Raw genomic sequence first — 21,500 nt, 5'->3', positions numbered from 1 at the left:
GTATTATACCTATATAAAGTGGTTATTTTGATGCATTAATATTATAGTCGTTTTATATAGTTTTTTTTTTAATTGTTCTAAATTTTAAGGTAAATTACATTTTAATATTTTATACACGATACTTTCTTCCTCATTAATTTATTGCTTGTTACTTTTTATGCGTTTAATATAGTTTAAATAAAATTGTAAGAATACGATAACAATTATATTCACAATAATATTATTACACTTAATATCAAACATAAATACATATGTCGTCGTTTACATTGTTCATCGTGCAGCACACGTTCAGAATGTAAATCGGATGACGACGAAATTGATGGTTTACAATTTATATACATTATACGGATATAGGTATAATATATAGAAAGTTTAAATTGTCATGTACGAGTATCATACGAAATAATATTTATAAGTTACAACTATTATTATTATTGTCGACGAGAAATTTTAAAATGCCCGTTTCCGGTGAGGTTCCTTGACTTAAGAAGAATAAAATATAGGTAGGTATTACAATACTAATACTTGTATTATAATTTAGTTTTTTTTTTTTTGTAAATAATAATGTACTTACCATTAATATAATAACTTAATTTTAATCCAAAATTAATATCTAATGGAATAAGATAACGTGAAATCTAGATAGCTACAAAAAAAAAATATATATATATTAATATTATATTATGTTTTTATAATATTTGTATACTATAATTGTATACATATTGTATGCATCGTATATTTATAAAGTTATATTTACTTTTGTGGTATAAAACATAGAAAATAAAATTGAAATGACACCCATCCACAGTAATCCATCTGCATATTAATTATCAAAGTAATACTAAAAAATCATCTCTATGCTGTAAAGTATAATATATGCGACATTTCCGTTTATATTTTTGATGGATCAATTGCTTGGGCCTTGGGTGACATATATATATATATTTTTTTAAATTTTTAGACGTTTTATACACGTTGCACGTATTCATCATTGGTGTGATATGCATACCATATTATATGCTATGGCATAGGTATGTACCTACACGTCATATAGATGTGCCATTAATGTGATATCCAACACGTACGTATATTGTACAGCTAATGTGTATAAATATACAGGAACACGTGAGTGTACTATGGTAGATTTGGGGTGCTGATCCTTGTTTTTGGCGCTTTCTAGTTGGGCGATTTTCTTTTGTATTTTCTATGCGACATTAAGCTTATTATGGTGACTTTTGACTTTTTGACAGACGCTGATATATCATTATGATATACCTATAACTGTGATTGCATAAGCTATAAATTATTTTCCTCTAAATTGATGTCCTCTACACGTAAATGTATATTATCGAGATTATTTGAAATAGTCTATTTCGGTGATTTTTTAGTACCTATCACCAGTCCAGAAAACATTACAACATCAGCTGAAGTCGTTTTGAACGAATTTCTTGTAGTAGATATCGTAGTGTGTTTGTTTTTAAACGTTGTTTTGATTAAACATTTTAGAGAGGTAAAAAAGATCAAAAAATTTCAGTGTTCATTTCAGAGTGAGAATTGAACACAGAACATGTACTTATGAATCCACTATATAAGGGCAAACGATAATTTTACGAAATTGTCTATGTTATGTAATCTTTGAAACAATTACAACGAGAATAGAATAAAATTGGAGAATAAAATACACATAGATGTAGGTATTATAGGACTACAATACATATAAATGTATAATAATATAATAGTAAGTGCCCGACTCTTATTTTTAAAAAGTATTAGATGACCACTTTTAGTTTTGCTAAACTAACTAAAAATGACATGAAAATAAAAATAATTTTACATAAAATAGTCTCACCATTTTCCTTCCAAATTAGATTGTGAATTCCCCAAAAATGTTCATTCCACATACAAATCCCTGAAATTATACGAGCTATTGAGCTGTATCCTATAAGTAGAGATATCAATTACAGTGTGTGCTAGTCCGTTGATATATTTTTCAAAATACGCGCACATGTGTTGTGGTATCCGTTATAGCGGAAAAACGATCATATACACAATCAATTCGAGTAAAAAATAATGATGGTACAGTATAATAAACTCAAAAATATGTTATAACGGAGCGCATCGTCCTTCGCGGTGGAAAAAAATTAACGAGAAAAACACAAAAAAAATATAATACTGCGAATACAGCAAAATCGATACACGTAAAATTACACACACATAATACATATTTATATATATTTATAGTGGTGTGAGGAAGAGGGGGTGGCAGTGGCGTATCTCTCGCATTTTAGTTATTCGCTCACGGCGGCGGCAGTGGGTGGCGTAATAATAATAACATCATCATCTTTATTACGCCGATGTAATAATAATCGTTTTTGGCGCGCACAACTCTCCCCGCACGTCCTACATAATAATACGCGTGCAGCAGTCTTCTCTCGGCACAAAGACCACCCGACCGACCGTTTTGTACCTTTATACATCCTTATACAGTTATATAATATGTATATAAATATTAAAATGTCGTGTACGTCACGGACGATTATAAAAATGTGGGTCCCAAAAACTGCGTTTCTTTTTTTTATTCTTTCCTCGTACACGACGGGGTGTAACCCCAATACCCCATAATATAATATTACGGGTAGCGGCCACTTACTATGTAGTACGCTATATTAAATTATATCCAACTCAGGGTCCGCGTGACCATCGATATATAATGACAAACACGTGTATATATATATACATACAGATAAGTAAAACCAACGGGCAACAACGCATGTATAAGCAATATAATATTATATAATAATATACTAAGAGGTATATTTTATGGACTTAATTATCGACTTATCGCGTACAATGATTGGAGAGGGTTATGGCAATATCTATAGGTGCAACTAAGCGAAACGTTTGGCGGGGACGTATAATATATATATGAGGAGGGTTGCTGTACAACCGTAATAACAAATTTGTGATCAAAGAGCCGTGATAACTGTAGGTAGCTCCAATATTTGCAGTTCTTGACTTATTATACGACTACTTTATTGTATAATACCAATTATAATAATCGAAATACCTAGCATATTTTATATTTGCAGTATATTATAGTGAGAACAAAAGTGGCGATACTATACTGCTGCAATTGTTGATTGTATAATTATAGCTCAATTAAATTTATAGAATTCGAAATATAAATCCAAAAACAGTTTGATTTTACCTGCCCTACTCACTCCCTCTCGCCAAAAAAGTCCACTATTTTAGTTTAAAATATTATAAAGTGTATAATAAATAATAATATATACTATAATGCAATAAATGTATAACCTTGACAAAATAGTTTTCATTTAAATATTTTAATTTATTTGAAATCATTCTGACATCAACAATACTCTGGATCATTTCAATAAGAGCCTGGTATCTTGCATCAAGATTTTGTCGGTAGGTTGAGAGGAAATCTGTAATCGTATACTTGGCTCGTAGTTATACGAGTATCTAGGTATGTTTAAATTATATAAGTATTTTTTCCGTTTTACACATATTATACGGTGAGGCGTCCGTTAAAAGTAAAAGAACGTTATTGGTTATTGTATATTATACCATTAGGCCACAAAACACCTATTGCGTTATTAAATAATTGACATAATATAGTTTTGTGGTTGAATTTTTGTAATTCATCACAACATAACAAAAATGGTTTAGAATGTTTAGATGGTTCAGTGCACAATTTTACTATAAAAATAGCAACATACCAGTCGGTCAGCGTTTGTGGTTTCATTTATTTCAACCCAAATTAGGTTCAACTCCAATAATTTTTTTGAATTTATGAAATAGTTTCTTCATTAATTCCACAAATGTAATTTTTTCGAAGTATGCTCTATTCAAGAATTTTGTGACCAGTATATTTTTCCAAAAAATCTTTAAATACAACATTTTTCAATTTAAAAAAGGGATATCTGCACGACACACATCATTAAAATAGTCTTACTTTTAGTAGATGTAGATGTATAATAGAAATAAAATGTTGTTGAAATTTAAGTTTTCTGTCTCTATTTTTTTATGTCGTCTACCTACTTGTATAACTTGACCCAGTTGACCTTTAGATACTGATTTTTCTGAAGATTGACAAGATAGAACTTTTCTATCATTACTTAAAGTTTCATTTGGAAATTCTTGCAAATAAATACGAACTTTTGATGTTTTTGTGCGAGTAACTCTGGACATATTTAAATTTGAAATTATTGAAAATGTTATAATATTAAATAAACTACACAAACGAATACGACACGAAAATAGTATTGATTGAAAAGCGAACACGTATTACTAGTTACTACTACTGCAGACTGAGCTGACACAGAAATTTGTACCTAGATAATAATATATCGAATCGTTGACGTTTGATGTCAAAAGGTGTATAGATCTTATCTTATCATGTCGTACATCATAAAATACTAAAATAAACACGAAAATTCTACAATAATGCATTTTAACAATATTTTAATTTAAAAATATCTAACTATTCTACATTATTTAAAAATATAATTAGCATCAACAAATAAATTAAAATATAATTTTACACATCTGTCGAGAACTTTCTGATGTGAAAACTAGGAGTACATAAAAATATTTATTTAAATTCAATTCCGTTTCCTACTTAAATAATATTATATATGCAGGTTCACGTTTGGCATCGACAAAAAATCGATTTAGACGACGGACATGCCAAAAATAATAATTATTTATTTTAGACTTGCGATTGTTCGTATGTGTGTGGTGTGTGCATACACGGGAAAGTTATATTATCCTACTTTGGTCCACTGACGGAAAATTCGTAAGATCGTTAGATCTAAGTAATACAATATACCTATGGGCTGCAGTCTATATGTATAGGTATATTATGTGAATAAAGTTGGACGAGGGAGTACAGCAACAGCGGCAGTACATTTTACTTTGAGTTTACAACTCTATACGACTATACAGTATACATATATATTATGTACCTGCATTATATCGGTTTAAAATTACATTGTTTTCCATGAACAGTATAGGTACGCGCGCAGACTGAGAAATTACTTTGACGACTTTTGAATTTATATACATTATATATATATATATATAGGAGTATGGCCATAGATGTAAGTGCTATACATATCGTCGGAATACACTCGCATGCGAGTCTCAACTGCACTGTATTATATGTATAGGTCGTTAACGACATCGCGATTTTATTACGTTAATAGACTATACGCGCGCTTAATACTGCGCGACTTGGTGCGTGTCCGTCTGTATATATTTATACACAACGATATATGCCTTTACATTTGTATTTTATTTTTATATATATATTTTAGCACCCAAAGTGGGACTTTTAATACTTAAGTGTATATACATAAAACGCGCGTGTTGTATCTCCTACTTGGACGGTGTATTCATATACATAAGATCGCCGTTGGAGAATACAAATTCGTTTTATGTAAATTATAACGCTTTTTTCCCTAGTATATGGGCACCAATTTAGATAATGGTTGTGCATAAACAAATTACAATACATTATAATATATTTATTATTAATATATACCTGTATAGTGTATAATATTATATTCTTAAGTTTTTGACTTATTGAAATTGGTCTTATTGTTTCTATAAAATAGTAAGTACTAAGTAATAGATTAAGTACCTACTTCGTTGAATTAAATGTTTATAAAATTCTTTTAAAACACTATTTTAACATGAAATTTTCAATACCTATGAGTAGGAAACTATAAAATAATTATGTATTTCAGCACTGTCATCAGCATTGTGACCACAGTCTCGGTCTTTGTCTACAAAGTTACTATAATTAATAAACATAATAAGCCAATATACTTAACTATAGTATTTTAAAGATTATAAATCATTCTGTCAACCTTCACCTTCAATGATGCTCCTCTTTATACACTAAACGCAAACCGGAACCCCATCATGATCAAAAATGTCCCGATAACCAGGAGATCTATCTGGAAATAACATTTCTCGAATAATAATTTAAATTTTCCAGTGTACCTATATAATACTGTATTAATTTCACATCAAATATTTAAATATCTTAAATGTTGTTAAATATTGGTACGTCAGATGTATGTAAAAACTAAAAATGTTATTTTAAAATTAATCGTTTATAATCTATTTTATTTGAATTTTAAACAGACTATTAGATAGTTTGTGTAACCATTTCCAATACAGATAAAATTTATCTTATTATGTATAATTTATATCCAAACTAACCCAATTATTGCAGTGAGCATCAAGCATCAAGCACAATCAAATAAAATTGTATAATTGGATTTAATTTGCTTCAAAAGCTGAAACCTAGAAACCACAAAAACTTCATACTCAGGCCTTACTGGGCTACCTTGTCAACAGGCACCGTTTTCACTCAGTGCATCCTACGCATCCGGAACACCATGATCAATGATGTTGTACTCGTGGTTTACGGGATTATTCCGGAAGCTCTAATTGTGAATTTCTGATTTTGTATATATATAATTATAAGCGATATATATTATGTGGGTGGTGCTTTTAACATTCATTTATCCTATGACTCGCACTTTATCCGAGTTAATTGGCAACCGATAAATAATAACAACTATAATTATAAACCAAGACCAATTTGTAGTTATGAAAACTAACAAAATATTATGCATATTTATTTATTTATAATTTATAGGATTAAAAAATTAATAAGTATAAATTACAAGTACAGCGCTTTCAAAATAAAACAAATTAATATAACAGAAACTACAGAATTAATAATAAATAATAATCGAAATAATCCATTACCATGAATATTTTCGTTCATCTTTGTGTGCACACTACACGAATATTTCACTATTCATGGTGGTTATTTTTCACAAATTTATTACGGTCGTGTATCGTTCTTTATGCATGCATGTCGCTGCTGCGCTGCATATAATATATAGGTAGATATATTCGCCGTATGCTAAGCTCATATTATTATTATTATAAAGGTAGAGCACTACCTACCTACTTCAAGCGTCAGACTTACCGTGCTATGTTTAAAAACAAACGACAGCTAGTATATTATAATGGCAATGAAAAAATAACAATATTATAAGCAATCGAGAAAATCGTTCGAACTAATTCAGAACTTTTTAATGAGTTTTTTCCCCTTAAGTCGCGAGAAGATGCTAATAGGCGAAAATATATTGTTGTTTTTTTTTTCATTTTCGAGTTAAAGTTTAGCCGAGTACCGTGAAATATTTTGGAACGAAATGAAAAAAACAAAAGACCAACTCGCAGTATATAATATAATATAATGCGATTCGTTTATGCCGTTCTGTGCAGGTTTTGTGAGGGAAAAAAATTAAAATATAACAGAGCGAGCAGTATATAGTACTGTACAAATTTATATCTGTATAATAGTGATATTTTTTTGTAGAAATCGAGTTTTTATTTAAAAACAAATGACGGCGAAAACTATCGCAACCATACGTCGTAATCTCCAGCTGATGGACAATAATAATAATAATAACAACTACACGAAAAACGAGAGTCACGTTGAATACAATCATATTGTTGTTGTATATACGCGTTCGAGTTATATTATATTAGATACTATACAGCAGTAGCATATCGTATGTCATCGTATTTTTTGCATGTGTATACAATACTACTATATGCGTATACCCACACTATATTCTCTATACACGTACGTCGTACTGTCGTAGACTTAATAGTATACAGATTAAACGCGTGGAGAGAGAAACGAGCTCAAAGAGAGAGATATAAAATAAGGTCAACTATTAACTGGACAGAATGAGAAAAGACTATCGGATCAAAGTTCACGACATGCAGCCGGAACGAGTACTGTGTATATACATATAGGTATGCCAATATTGAACGTTACATATTATATTTGACCTATAACAAGTACACGCGCACCGACGGATTTACACACTATATAATACAGCTCATGTATAAATATATATACACGATACTTGGGAAGGAATGAAAAAATGGACATGAACCGTTATTCTTTCTGTTATGTTATGTACCTACTTCATCGACGTAATATAATATATATTTTTTATTATGTAGAGATAATCGAACAAGAAAAATTTAATAAGATATACTGAGTAATCCGTTTTTTAGGATAAGGTATAGTAGAATCTTGAATTTTGTATTTTTGAAAAAAAATGTTTTCGAACTTTTCTTTAGTATAACAATTTATATAATATTTAATTTCACAATCAGAATCGGAATAACTACTTCTAAAAATGATTTATATTTATATTTTTCTTATCAAATATTGAACTAATATATTCTTATGTATTGGTACATAAAGCCATTAGTCATATAGGTACCTATTTAGTGTTGATATGATAACCTACTTACTACTTTAATATTTTAAAATTAACTCCTCTAAACTTTGAACGTTTTTAAAATGACATTTTAATTATTATTGTATTAATAACAGCGATATCTAGTTTATTTAAAGTTCATATACGATCCATAAATATTATCAAAATAATATTCTGCTTCGGATTGTGAAAACAAAAAATTTAAACTATAATAATGGCTTGGCAAATTACTCGTATACGCTGAAAGTCACCTACGTTAGCTACCTACGTCATGACGAGTACCTACTGTAAAAAATAAAATAACTATGTCAATCATCAATATTATAATCATTACTTTGATGCCTTTTATCCAGAACGCATTGGCCAAAGTCGCATTATCCCAATATTAACATTATATAATATGGCACTGGCACTATAGCACTATTACATAATAATACATGCGCAGTGGCGTCGCGCGAACTCTTCGGCGACTTTATAATATAGTATACACCACTGAATTCGAACTCGAAAACGCGTGATATTATCATAGGTTAATAAACGGGCACAATGATAATATTATATTATCGCACTTTACAATAGCATAATATAGGTAATATACAGAGAAACACGCTCACTTGTTGGTCCGCATGAAACGGCCGACGAGGCTTCCACTGCAGCGATTGTTCGTCGTCGGTCTCGGGCCACGGCAGTTCCAGCAGAGTGACCGGTTGCGAAGCGTCAGTCCTGGGCCAGCAAGCGTACGCGCGGTTCCGCCACACCGCCACGTCGGTCAGCCGGGCCCGCATCGGCGTGCCGTACATCCTGCCGGTGTTCCATGCCACGGCCGCGTCGGGCCACCGGCCTAGGGCCGAAGTAAGTATTGTGACGACCGAGACGATCGCGACCCGCTGCATGACGACGGCGAATAGTCACGACGACGGTATTGCGCTATAAGTTCGCGGTGTACTATAATATGATGCACGTCCGAATGCGACGGCCAGCCGTATACGATTATAATAATAATAATATATTCCGTCCGTTGTCATAATATCGTAACGTCATCGTCGCCGTATTAAATTATAATAATATTGTGTTTGTTGTTATTATGATTTCGGAGTAACTATCGCGGTAAGCATATATACACCACAGATCGTGACCGACGGGAGGGGATGAATAATGTACACGCTGCAGTGTCCGACCGAGGAAATTAATACTTAGTTATAAAGACCGACTAAATATATTCTAATGTACGACGACTTCTATACGGCCATTACGTCTCGTCGCCGCCACCAATTAATAACGACCCCCAGCGATTTAGATAACGACACTGCCGCCACCCTTAACTTATTCGTCGAGAAAGGGATGACGTGAATGGCGAACGAATAGTTGCGGGAGGCTCGGTCGATATATATATATATATATATACGCACACACATAGAACTTATATATAGCTCTCCACCTACCGACATTTACAAAACATATAATATATATATGCACCTGCTACCCTGCACCATACTCATTCACAACTTTTCGAACGATAAAGGGATATTCGTCTTGTGCAGCTCATCCCCCCCCCCTGTCGTGTACACATATACACAGTGCTGGCCGCTAGTGTCTTACTATAATAAATAAATATATATATATATAAATATACGTTGCTAAAGCGTGTATATACATTATACATATATATATGTGTATGCATATATTTTATATACAAGCCACAGGGTGTCTCTCACCGTGCCGCGGCGTGTTTTGTCTTACCGCAATATAACTTATTTTATTACTTAATTGGTATTTTTTTTTACTTACAATAATTACTTACAGTGTTGGACGGTCACTATTTTTCTTAGTTTCTTTTTCTCGAGCCAAACATCATTTTTTCGCTATTTAACTACTCGTATTTTAAGCGATAAACAATTTGCAGTAAACCAGATTTTACTGAAAAAAAAAATTTAAAGTTTTATAATTAATTCTATTAATAATTCATCTATTCATGAATTTTCGAATTTTTTAAACCAATTTTCGTATATAGAATGTACAGCGTATATACTTATACCCCTACGTAGCTTTAGTTGTGGTAAACCTATACGCAGTCATAACTTTTCACCAGATTATTCATACCTAGCGCAGAAAATTCATATCTCTACATGAATATTTAATAGTAAGAATAATTTGAATTTTACATTTATTCTTTACACGGTAAAATATGTGCAAATATATAATATATATATAGAAAGAGTAAGTCTTAGAACCGGTCTATCCGTAAGTTTCGGGTTGTGCGAAAAAAAAAGTACAACGCAGTTACATAAATTTGCCTTGAAAAATGTGTCTATAAATACACCCTGTATATGCACACGTATATGTATGATATTAGGTTCGTGGCGAATAAATAAAAGCTCGAGCGGGAACGGACCACGATTGCTCCAAAGACGCGACGGCAAAACCGTATAGGTACCTATATACATATATAACCTTGGGCCGCTGTTTTTGGGAAATCCTTCGGGATATAATGGGCTACGATATATACATATACGGCGGTACCGAACTGGTGGCATACAATATAATAGACGCGAGAAACGCGTGCGACCGGCGACCGCGGATGAACGTCGGCAAATTTATCGTCGGCCTGTGCCCGAGAGTTTCGCCGCCAAAGTCCTGTATATATAATAATGTGAAACGGCGTATAATAATATAACAGTGGGTCGTCGTCGTTTTCGTAAGCCTTTCTCGCATATATAAGGTATACATTTCAGCAGCACAAAACTTTTCGTTTCTTTTCGGCTTTTATATTTATACGAAAACGCACGCCTGGAAAATCACGTACTACTCCCTGACCATAATAATATAATAGATTTTTAAACAACGTCCGCCAAACTTAAATCGAAAATAAATTATTACGTACCGTTTGAAAAGCCCAACAACTCCGGCACTATTATTTTCCAATAACTTTATACCGTTCACGACGAAAACAATTCTGTCACAAATAACAATTTCCAATAACAAGTTAATTTACATTTTATTCATTTATTTTTATATTTTAAAAGCAACAATAAATGTATTGATTTTACTATGATTTGTGTTTTATTTGTTATTGTCTGAAGAAGCTTTTTTTAGTAGAAAAATGATTAGGTTTTCAACTCTAAGGGTAATTTTTAATAGAAAAGATAGAATATTTGGTACTTTAACACCTTAAAAGTTCGGGGATAAAAAACTCCTAATATATTTCAAAATAATTTAGTAAAATAAAAAAAAATAATGGAAAAACGAGAATGCACCTACTGATATGATATTATACTACCGTAACCAATTCTAAATATAAGAGGTATTTAAAATTATCGCTATCACTAAAAATTAGTGAAAATAATACAGACGAAATATATTTACAGATATATTACGATCAGTGATTCATATAGTTTTGTCTCTCTATTTATTTTGATTTTACAATTTCTAACAACTACTATAATAACTAAAATTGATAGCATCTAATATTTCGTTATATTTTTATTCTTAAACCGATTCCCAAACACTGGGAATATTAATATTAATTTCCTTTTATGTAAAAAATGATACGAATGTAACAAATTAAGCTAGCATTCTCATAAGACAGATTTCAGTTTAAATAGATTTTGTATAAGTTATAATTACTTGGTATAAGAAACTATAAAATAATAAATATATGCACCAATAAACAATACTAGTAGAGATTTTAAACATTGTTACTTTTGGTTGTATAAACATATTACCTAAGATAGTACTTCTCACTTGACTACACAATTCAGTGATGGTCAAATGATTTTGTCATGATGAGAGGATGTTACTGATTTTTACATGCACTATTTATTTATCATTAAAAAGATAAAAATAATTTATATAGTTATGTCTAATTTAAATTTTTGAAATTATAGAAAATACAAACTTAATTTATAAATCTATTAATAATTATATTTTTATAAAATTATAATTAAATCTATTATTTATTTATTTATTTTTTATTTCATTCAGTAGGTATTTCGTTTGTGGTTATATTTATAACTCCACGGAGAACAGTTATAGTGGCCAAGCAATTGAGACGATTCTAGAATAATATATTTACATTTAAGCATTAAAATTATATTTTAAACATACTTTTAAATTATAATAATTTAACTATAAAAGAAATGAACAAATTTTAAAAATGTATAGTTTTAAATAATATATTTTTTTCAGGCCTATCAACTAATGCACGAGGAGAGTGAGAAACATGCTGTTCGATCATCAGAGGGGTAATATCTTTATATTTTGTATTGAAAATTATTACTAATAATAATAATAGCCTAATTCCTAGATATGCAGAGTAAATAATAAATAATAATATGATATATTATGTACACAGTGGCACAATGTATTATAAAATTGAATATATTCATATATGTAGACATATAGTTTGAAAATTTACTATAATCGATTATTTATATTTTTCGAAAAAAAAACAAAATCTAATACAATATACAATGTAGGTATAATATAATATTGAAAAATAGGTCATAATAGGGGATCTATCCCCTTCATCATTCTCTTCCCATTCGACCACTACTACTACGTATTGGCTATAATATAAAAGACATTTGTCAATTAATGATAATTAAAGATATCGAAAACTTCGGAAACTAAAAATTCACCTAGATTGAATTTATATATTTATAACACTAGAGAAATGTTGCGTACAATTAGCTCAAAACAAGTCTAAAACTGATCCAGGTATAGGTTGATTATTTTTTTTGATAACCATCAACCAAATCAAATTTTGTAAGTAATAGTATAAAGATACGAGGTATACGATCAACTGTGGTCGGAGATGAAAGGTTATTAAAAGTATAATAACTTCGTCATGCGAAAAAAATTTGGTTACGAATGTGTTAAATGATAAACATGATAAAATATTGATGAGTATTGTTAATTCCAATAATACAAATTATCAATAAGTATTATTATTATTTCTATGAACAATAGTATATTATACACCATTTATATAATATTATAATACGGTTTAGTTTAAAATTGGCCTTTATGGTAGTAGCACATCCCACGCGGAACTTTAGTGCACACCGTAACTTTATTTATTATGAAATAAAAGTGCCGGCAAAATGTTAGTTATTGTATACGGTTGATATCCGATTTGACTCTTTTGGAAATCACAAGGAATGTTTTTATGCGGTACATGTACATATATATGCTATAATAATTTACCGTGTACATAAATGTCAGGCACGCATTGAAAATAATTATTATACAACTACAACGACGAAAAAACAGGAATCAAAAATTACTCCAATAGTAAGTGCAAGCAATATATAGGCTGTTCAAAAAGAATTGAACAAAATTTCATCGGTGAACCTTTATAAATGAATATAATATATTATATACATATATTGGTATATATATGTGAGTGTTTGACTCATACTATTTATATGTATAACATCTGAGAAAATCGGTTTTCGAGAAAAAGCTGTTTATTTGATTTTTTGATATTTTTTTTCAAAGAATTCAGACGAAAACGAATTTATCGAAGTGTATTATACATGTATACCACAAACATGGAGTGAAAAAAAAATAGTTATAAAACATATAATATATTAAATATATTTTCTTAAATAAAAATCTTAAAAACTAAGTTGAATTTAAAAATATTTTATTTTATTTTTTGTATTAGTAAAAATATAAGCTATATTATAAGCTCTTTGACGTATTTGCTTTTACTTTTATTCCTTTTATCGGAGATTTTTTTTTACCATTATACACAAGGTGGTATAATTTATGTATACAAAAGACATATATTATATATTTGTGCTTTTCAGTGTTTGAGCCAATTCAACCATTCGGCTAAAACTTTAAACATTTACAGTTAAATAACTATAAATAGTCAATATTCACGTATACTAAACACATTACTTTTAACATTTAATAATTTCAAATGAATATTAAGTACCTAACTAACACTATAGTCTATAATCTGTATAATATATTATTTTATTATTTACAAGCAGACATTTCTAATAATTTTAATAAATTATAATGAATCATTTTTTTTTTTATTTAAATAAAATAAGCATTAAAATATTAATATATATATAAGACAAGTGTAAGTGTCAAATCCTTAACAAATCAACTCACACTTATCAAATACTATATAAAGTAACATTAGTCATTATATACCTACTCAAAAATCAAATTTTATGAACTAACAATAAAAATTAACCAAGAATAGTCTTGAATCTTGATGATAACCATATTATAGTATAGGGAGGGAATGGGTAAGATATGCAGCCGTTTTTTTCCCATGGGTTCTTGCTTATCCAATAAACAAACTCAATTGGTAACAAAGAAAATAACTTCAATAAGTACTCCCCCCCCTCCAAAAAAAAAAAAATTAGTAATAATCAATACCATAGTTAGACTATATGGTTTTTGGCCAGATATTCAGCTCCATGAATTGAAATTAATTCACCCCCTTCCGTCAAAAATATCTATTAAATCTGCCAATAATAATAATAATTAATAATATATTTGTCAAATACCAAATCGGATACACATATTATTGAGTAAAAAATTATTTAAACTTTATAATGTTCAATTGCCAATTCATTTTTGAATTACGTATTATATTATTATAATGAGAAAGTGTCATCATATTTGATTAGTTTGATATTAACGGATGCGACGCAATAACACATCCGTAGAAATAATAAAATCAAATATAATTGAAAATTTAACAAAAGAACAAAAATACTGAATTGATTTGTTCATTACTGAGTTAATTTTTATTCTATAATCTTTATATGAATGAAATGAATAAATACTTTTTTTTTAACTTAAATTGACACATCCATTTAAAATAATAGTTGATAAAAATATACGGAAAGTAACACACATGAAAGAGATAATTATAATAATTAGAAGTATCACATTATTAACAAAAAATTGACAATTTAAAATATAACCAAACCCGATCTAACTTGTTAGTTGTTAGGTATAGATTACCAACCGCACTAGCTATATCGTAATATAACAGGATGGAATAATATATAAGTATTATGCCTTATATAGTCATATAAAATCTTATTGTAAATGCAATTCTTTAATGAGTCTGAGAATCCCATGTGTGGGAGAGTGGTAAACGAAATCAATTATTGTAACAATAAAATAATATAAACGTCATAAACCTAACACCTAGTCCATTTAATCTACCTTAACTATTATATTATTTTATATTATAGTAATAATTATATAAAAATAAAGTACCTTGTATCCTTGTATCACGAGGACATAGATGTATACCTATTTTCCTCTGCGAAAACGGCCAGGGACAACAAGTTTTTGAGTCCCACGAACATAAACTAGGTATTGTATGCTCTGACAAGATTTCACGAATTATTTGTTACGATTATTTCCGGATCAAGACCTATTCTATAATAATATATTATATATATCAAGCATATGTTCTCTCCATTATCTCATTTTATAATTAATTAATTTAAATAAAGATTTTGTTAATTTTTAAGAATACTTAAGTAGGTACTACATTTTAAAATACTTAGATTTTTTATATAATTTAATGAGTATCTAGTGGTGATAACAACTTATAAATGTTAAGAAGATGACTTTCATAAAAAGCTTATATAATAATATCTTATTTTAAATTCAAATGAAAATTTTTTTTAGTTTTTAAATTTAGTGTTAAAAGTAAAGTTACTTATAAATAGTTTTTATTATTAAAACTGTTATAAGGTTGTATTATATGAATAACTATTTTATTTTGAAAAACTTCAAAATTTATTGAATTTGCTCAATGTTTATAAACCGAGAATTCATAAATTCAATAGGTACGAAAATGTACATTTTGGTAAAAAAAAAATAGATAATCAAATCCAACAGGATTCTTTTATACGTTTACTTTTATTCGAGGTTCAGACCATTTTATAAAACTACGAGATAGAAAAAAACATTAATGATAAATAAATATAAAAAGTATATTAAATGATAGATAAATAAAAGGTACCTACGTTCTAAATCGAAATTCTTTGAATGTACGTTTAGACGCTGTAGATCTTTAAGGATAAGACGTGGGTACTATTATATTATATTGACTTTTTGGATGGAAAATTCCATTAACCATTGGTGTTGACTTTTTATAAGGGTCCATCATGTGGATACTAGTTCGAACTCAGAATGTATCCCTACGTTGATTTGTTATGGACGATCTGAAAGCAAAGAAGAGGAATGAATAATATTTCAGGTAGGTGCGCTTGTGCATTGCAGTATCGAGTATACTACCACACAACACCAAAAGTGATAAAAAAAAAAAAATAATAATAATAATAAATAAATATATAATAATGATGAAATGTTTGAAATGAAAAAAGACCGTTTTGTGAGTGCGATGAATGGAAATATCCCGAAAATTCCTCGAAGTGAAATTCTTTCCGGGACTGTAAAATAATAATAATAATAATGGTAAAAAGAAGAAGAATATATATATCAAACAACTAGGGCAAGGGGATAACTGTTCGTTATATTTTTGTAGTGTATATGGCGTATATTATATACATATAACAACAGCAGCTGGTAAATGTGGCCATTAGTTTGGGTGAGTAGAATTTTATTTATAATTAAAGTTTATAACACAACATATTTTATGCCGTTGATTTATATATATATAAATATAATATATAAACACGTTTAACCACAGAGAAGATGGAATATTGTTTCAACGTTGCTTTTTTCGCGCTAAACATAATATTTTAAATTATATCATCGTAACTCGAAATAGTTCGGTAAGGAAAAAAAATTGTACGCACTTATAAAACAGACAAAAATTGGATCGTATTTCTGTGTAACGTGTACATATTCAAGTTGGAAATGATAACGATTTTATTATACTTCCATTGTACGTAAACATAATATTACACATCACACAGATATATATTATACATAGTAGAAATCGGTATCTATATAGGTAACGTAGTAAATATTTTATATATATACTATATAAATACATAAAGAACTCCGTACATTATGATATATATATATATATGTACACTCGTCAGCGACCACTTCGTCGTCGTCGTCTCATCGTCATTGTCGACATAGTTGCTGAAACCGGCACAAGTTTTAGATTATTTCTTTTCTTTATCTTTTTTTTTTTTTTACAAAGCTGCAAGTGCACTCAAAAACTAAAAAATAAAATTTAAAAAGGTCATTTATCTTTACTTCGACCGACTGCCGTAACCACGCAATACGTTCCTTTAACCATCCTAACTCTGCAAACTACTTAATGTATTCAATGCTCATTTCTTTTTTTATTCACTATTATTATTATTATTTTCCTCGAGAGGAAACCGGAAATCTGGCAAATGTCTGCGTAGCTGTTTCACTACTGCATACTTATATAATATATATGTATATATTTTACGTGTAGTAATTCTGTTGCTGTTACTATTACAACTACACTCTTCCGCGCGACCAGACGGTCGACGGGTATGTATTCGAATCGAGAATAATAAAAACTGAAAAACTAAAGAATAATAATAAAACACGTAGTATACTATCATCATTCGTCAGTCATCGTATACACAAGCATGTATATGATATATACTGTATAGGTGAGTGATTTTAAAAATTTGACATGTACAAAAAAACTCATAAAGCTGAAAAATAAATCAATGGACTAAAATTGCCAGAAATGCGACAACCCGGACCGCATAATGTTCTGCAGGAATTTAAATACCCGATATTTTCCTGATTCAGTCGTATTAACCACCTTTAACCTATAGGAGTATTAAAAATTATAAGCATTTGTAAGCATAACCTAAATAATACCTATTGGTTTAGATTTTAAAATAAATTTATTTCCCTCGTTTTTAAAAATTAGACTAATACTTACGACATACTACAAGATTTGAGAATAAAAATAAATGCATAAAATGAAATGTAATCAAATAAATTAAATTTCAAAAAAATATACCTATATAACTTCATGGAAAACAAATATAAGGAAAGCATAATATAACAATGTTATTTATCTTACAATAATTATTTTCATTGTTACACGTATGTTATAAAACATTTTTTAGAAAAATGATATTTAAATTTTAAACCTGATATTTTTATTCAGTTGATAACAACAATTGTGTAGTATGAATGCGTTTTATCAACGACATAAAACGCACGTGTATGAGTCGACTTTCGATTATAATAATATGACCTCTGGAAAGTAAAATAACAATTTTTATCAAAACTATTTGTTGCAAAGCTATAATAATAAATAGGTATATGGTTAACGACATTGAACGCGGAGCATAGAAAATTAATTATGTATATTGTACAACGATTATAGCTTTATAGTAGACATATTAAGCATACATATTAAGTATTATGTATATACGATATGTTTTAATATAATATTATGATTTATAATAAAATTATTTTATTGGATACATGTATTATTTATAAACACTTGCCTTTTTGTACTTTTGTTTTTTATCCAAAGTTATCTCAACTTACTATCCAAATTCATTATAGCTTATTGTCACCATCATAATTCACGTAAATTCAAATCATAATGACAATCAAACATATTAATACACATTCTAATATACATGGGTTTAATTAGGAAAAGGAGTTTACTGGATACTTGATCAGTTAACCACTTTCAAGGAATTACTTTAGTCTTATAATAATTTTGGAAAATTACTAAAAAATGTAGATAATTTTTATTCGATCATACTATAATGCTGAAGCCTGTATTTACCAGTTATCACTTTATGTATGATGTACATATTTTTATTAATTTTTATCATAGCGCAGTTCTAACATAGTAGCATGATAATTTATAAATCTTATAGTTACGCCCATGTTTACATAATATATTATGTATATTGTTTATAATATGATATAACAATACTATTCTTGGAACAGTACAATACATTTTTCGTTGTGAGTATCGCGGGTCGAGTATATGTAATGCGCAGAATGCGTGCGTATAAGTCGCCCGGACAATTATAATTGTATTATAATATTAATATATATAATATATATGTATATATTTTACGTGTAGTAATTCTGTTGCTGTTACTATTACAACTACACTCTTCCACGCGACCAGACGGTCGACGGGTATGTATTCGAATCGAGAATAATAAAAACTGAAAAACTAAAGAATAATAATAAAACACGTAGTATACTATCATCATTCGTCAGTCATCGTATACACAAGCATGTATATGATATATACTGTATAGGTGAGTGATTTTAAAAATTTGACATGTACAAAAAAACTCATAAAGCTGAAAAATAAATCAATGGACTAAAATTGCCAGAAATGCGACAACCCGGACCGCATAATGTTCTGCAGGAATTTAAATACCCGATATTTTCCTGATTCAGTCGTATTAACCACCTTTAACCTATAGGAGTATTAAAAATTATAAGCATTTGTAAGCATAACCTAAATAATACCTATTGGTTTAGATTTTAAAATAAATTTATTTCCCTCGTTTTTAAAAATTAGACTAATACTTACGGCATACTACAAGATTTGAGAATAAAAATAAATGCATAAAATGAAATGTAATCAAATAAATTAAATTTCAAAAAAATATACCTATATAACTTCATGGAAAACAAATATAAGGAAAGCATAATATAACAATGTTATTTATCTTACAATAATTATTTTCATTGTTATACACGTATGTTATAAAACATTTTTTAGAAAAATGATATTTAAATTTTAAACCTGATATTTTTATTCAGTTGATAACAACAATTGTGTAGTATGAATGCGTTTTATCAACGACATAAAACGCACGTGTATGAGTCGACTTTCGATTATAATAATATGACCTCTGGAAAGTAAAATAACAATTTTTATCAAAACTATTTGTTGCAAAGCTATAATAATAAATAGGTATATGGTTAACGACATTGAACGCGGAGCATAGAAAATTAATTATGTATATTGTACAACGATTATAGCTTTATAGTAGACATATTAAGCATACATATTAAGTATTATGTATATACGATATGTTTTAATATAATATTATGATTTATAATAAAATTATTTTATTGGATACATGTATTATTTATAAACACTTGCCTTTTTGTACTTTTGTTTTTTATCCAAAGTTATCTCAACTTACTATCCAAATTCATTATAGCTTATTGTCACCATCATAATTCACGTAAATTCAAATCATAATGACAATCAAACATATTAATACACATTCTAATATACATGGGTTTAATTAGGAAAAGGAGTTTACTGGATACTTGATCAGTTAACCACTTTCAAGGAATTACTTTAGTCTTATAATAATTTTGGAAAATTACTAAAAAATGTAGATAATTTTTATTCGATCATACTATAATGCTGAAGCCTGTATTTACCAGTTATCACTTTATGTATGATGTACATATTTTTATTAATTTTTATCATAGCGCAGTTCTAACATAGTAGCATGATAATTTATAAATCTTATAGTTACGCCCATGTTTACATAATATATTATGTATATTGTTTATAATATGATATAACAATACTATTCTTGGAACAGTACAATACATTTTTCGTTGTGAGTATCGCGGGTCGAGTATATGTAATGCGCAGAATGCGTGCGTATAAGTCGCCCGGACAATTATAATTGTATTATAATATTAATATATATAATATATATGTATATTGTAATATATATTTTGTATTATTTCGACCGTGTGAATTCAAACATCCGCTACCACCCTGCAGAAGAATACTGGCAACAGATGAGCTTCTCTCAGAACGCATTGTTATTATTATTATTATATTATTATATTATTATTTACTGAAGCGACGTCGACCACCGCTAGTTATATACGGACTTTCGCCCTGTTGAACAGGTGTGTACTAAATAAATCTGTATTTTGTATGTATATTATATAAACCGATCTGCCTTGATGTTTTTATACTGCAGTTTATATCTGCATTATGAACGTTGACGAAAATCATTTCACCTCATGATAGAAAAGAATATAGTATAGAACCGCGGAAAACCATGGTGGTTGTATTCTGTAGATGGAATTCGGAGATTCAATTGATACATAGTTCATATCATTATTGACTACCTATTACTTATTAAAATGCAGTATTATCATATTTAT

General features: G+C 29.0%; 1 protein-coding gene across 2 annotated transcripts in view; it reads right to left on the bottom strand.

Moving 5' to 3' along the window:
- LOC114129268 (uncharacterized) overlaps nt 1–21,500 on the bottom strand; it is a 51,572-nt gene that overhangs the window by 19,725 nt on the left and 10,347 nt on the right. For both annotated transcript variants that reach the window (XM_050202983.1, XM_027993946.2), the window contains exon 2: nt 8,963–10,265. In XM_050202983.1, the coding sequence (XP_050058940.1) occupies nt 8,963–9,241 (279 nt within the window). In that variant the 5' untranslated portion in view covers nt 9,242–10,265. The remainder of the gene's footprint in view (nt 1–8,962; nt 10,266–21,500) is intronic.

This window comes from Aphis gossypii, chromosome 3, assembly GCF_020184175.1.
Source record: "Aphis gossypii isolate Hap1 chromosome 3, ASM2018417v2, whole genome shotgun sequence".
Lineage (NCBI taxonomy): Eukaryota > Metazoa > Arthropoda > Insecta > Hemiptera > Aphididae > Aphis > Aphis gossypii.
This window is presented reverse-complemented; position numbering and strand designations above follow the sequence as displayed.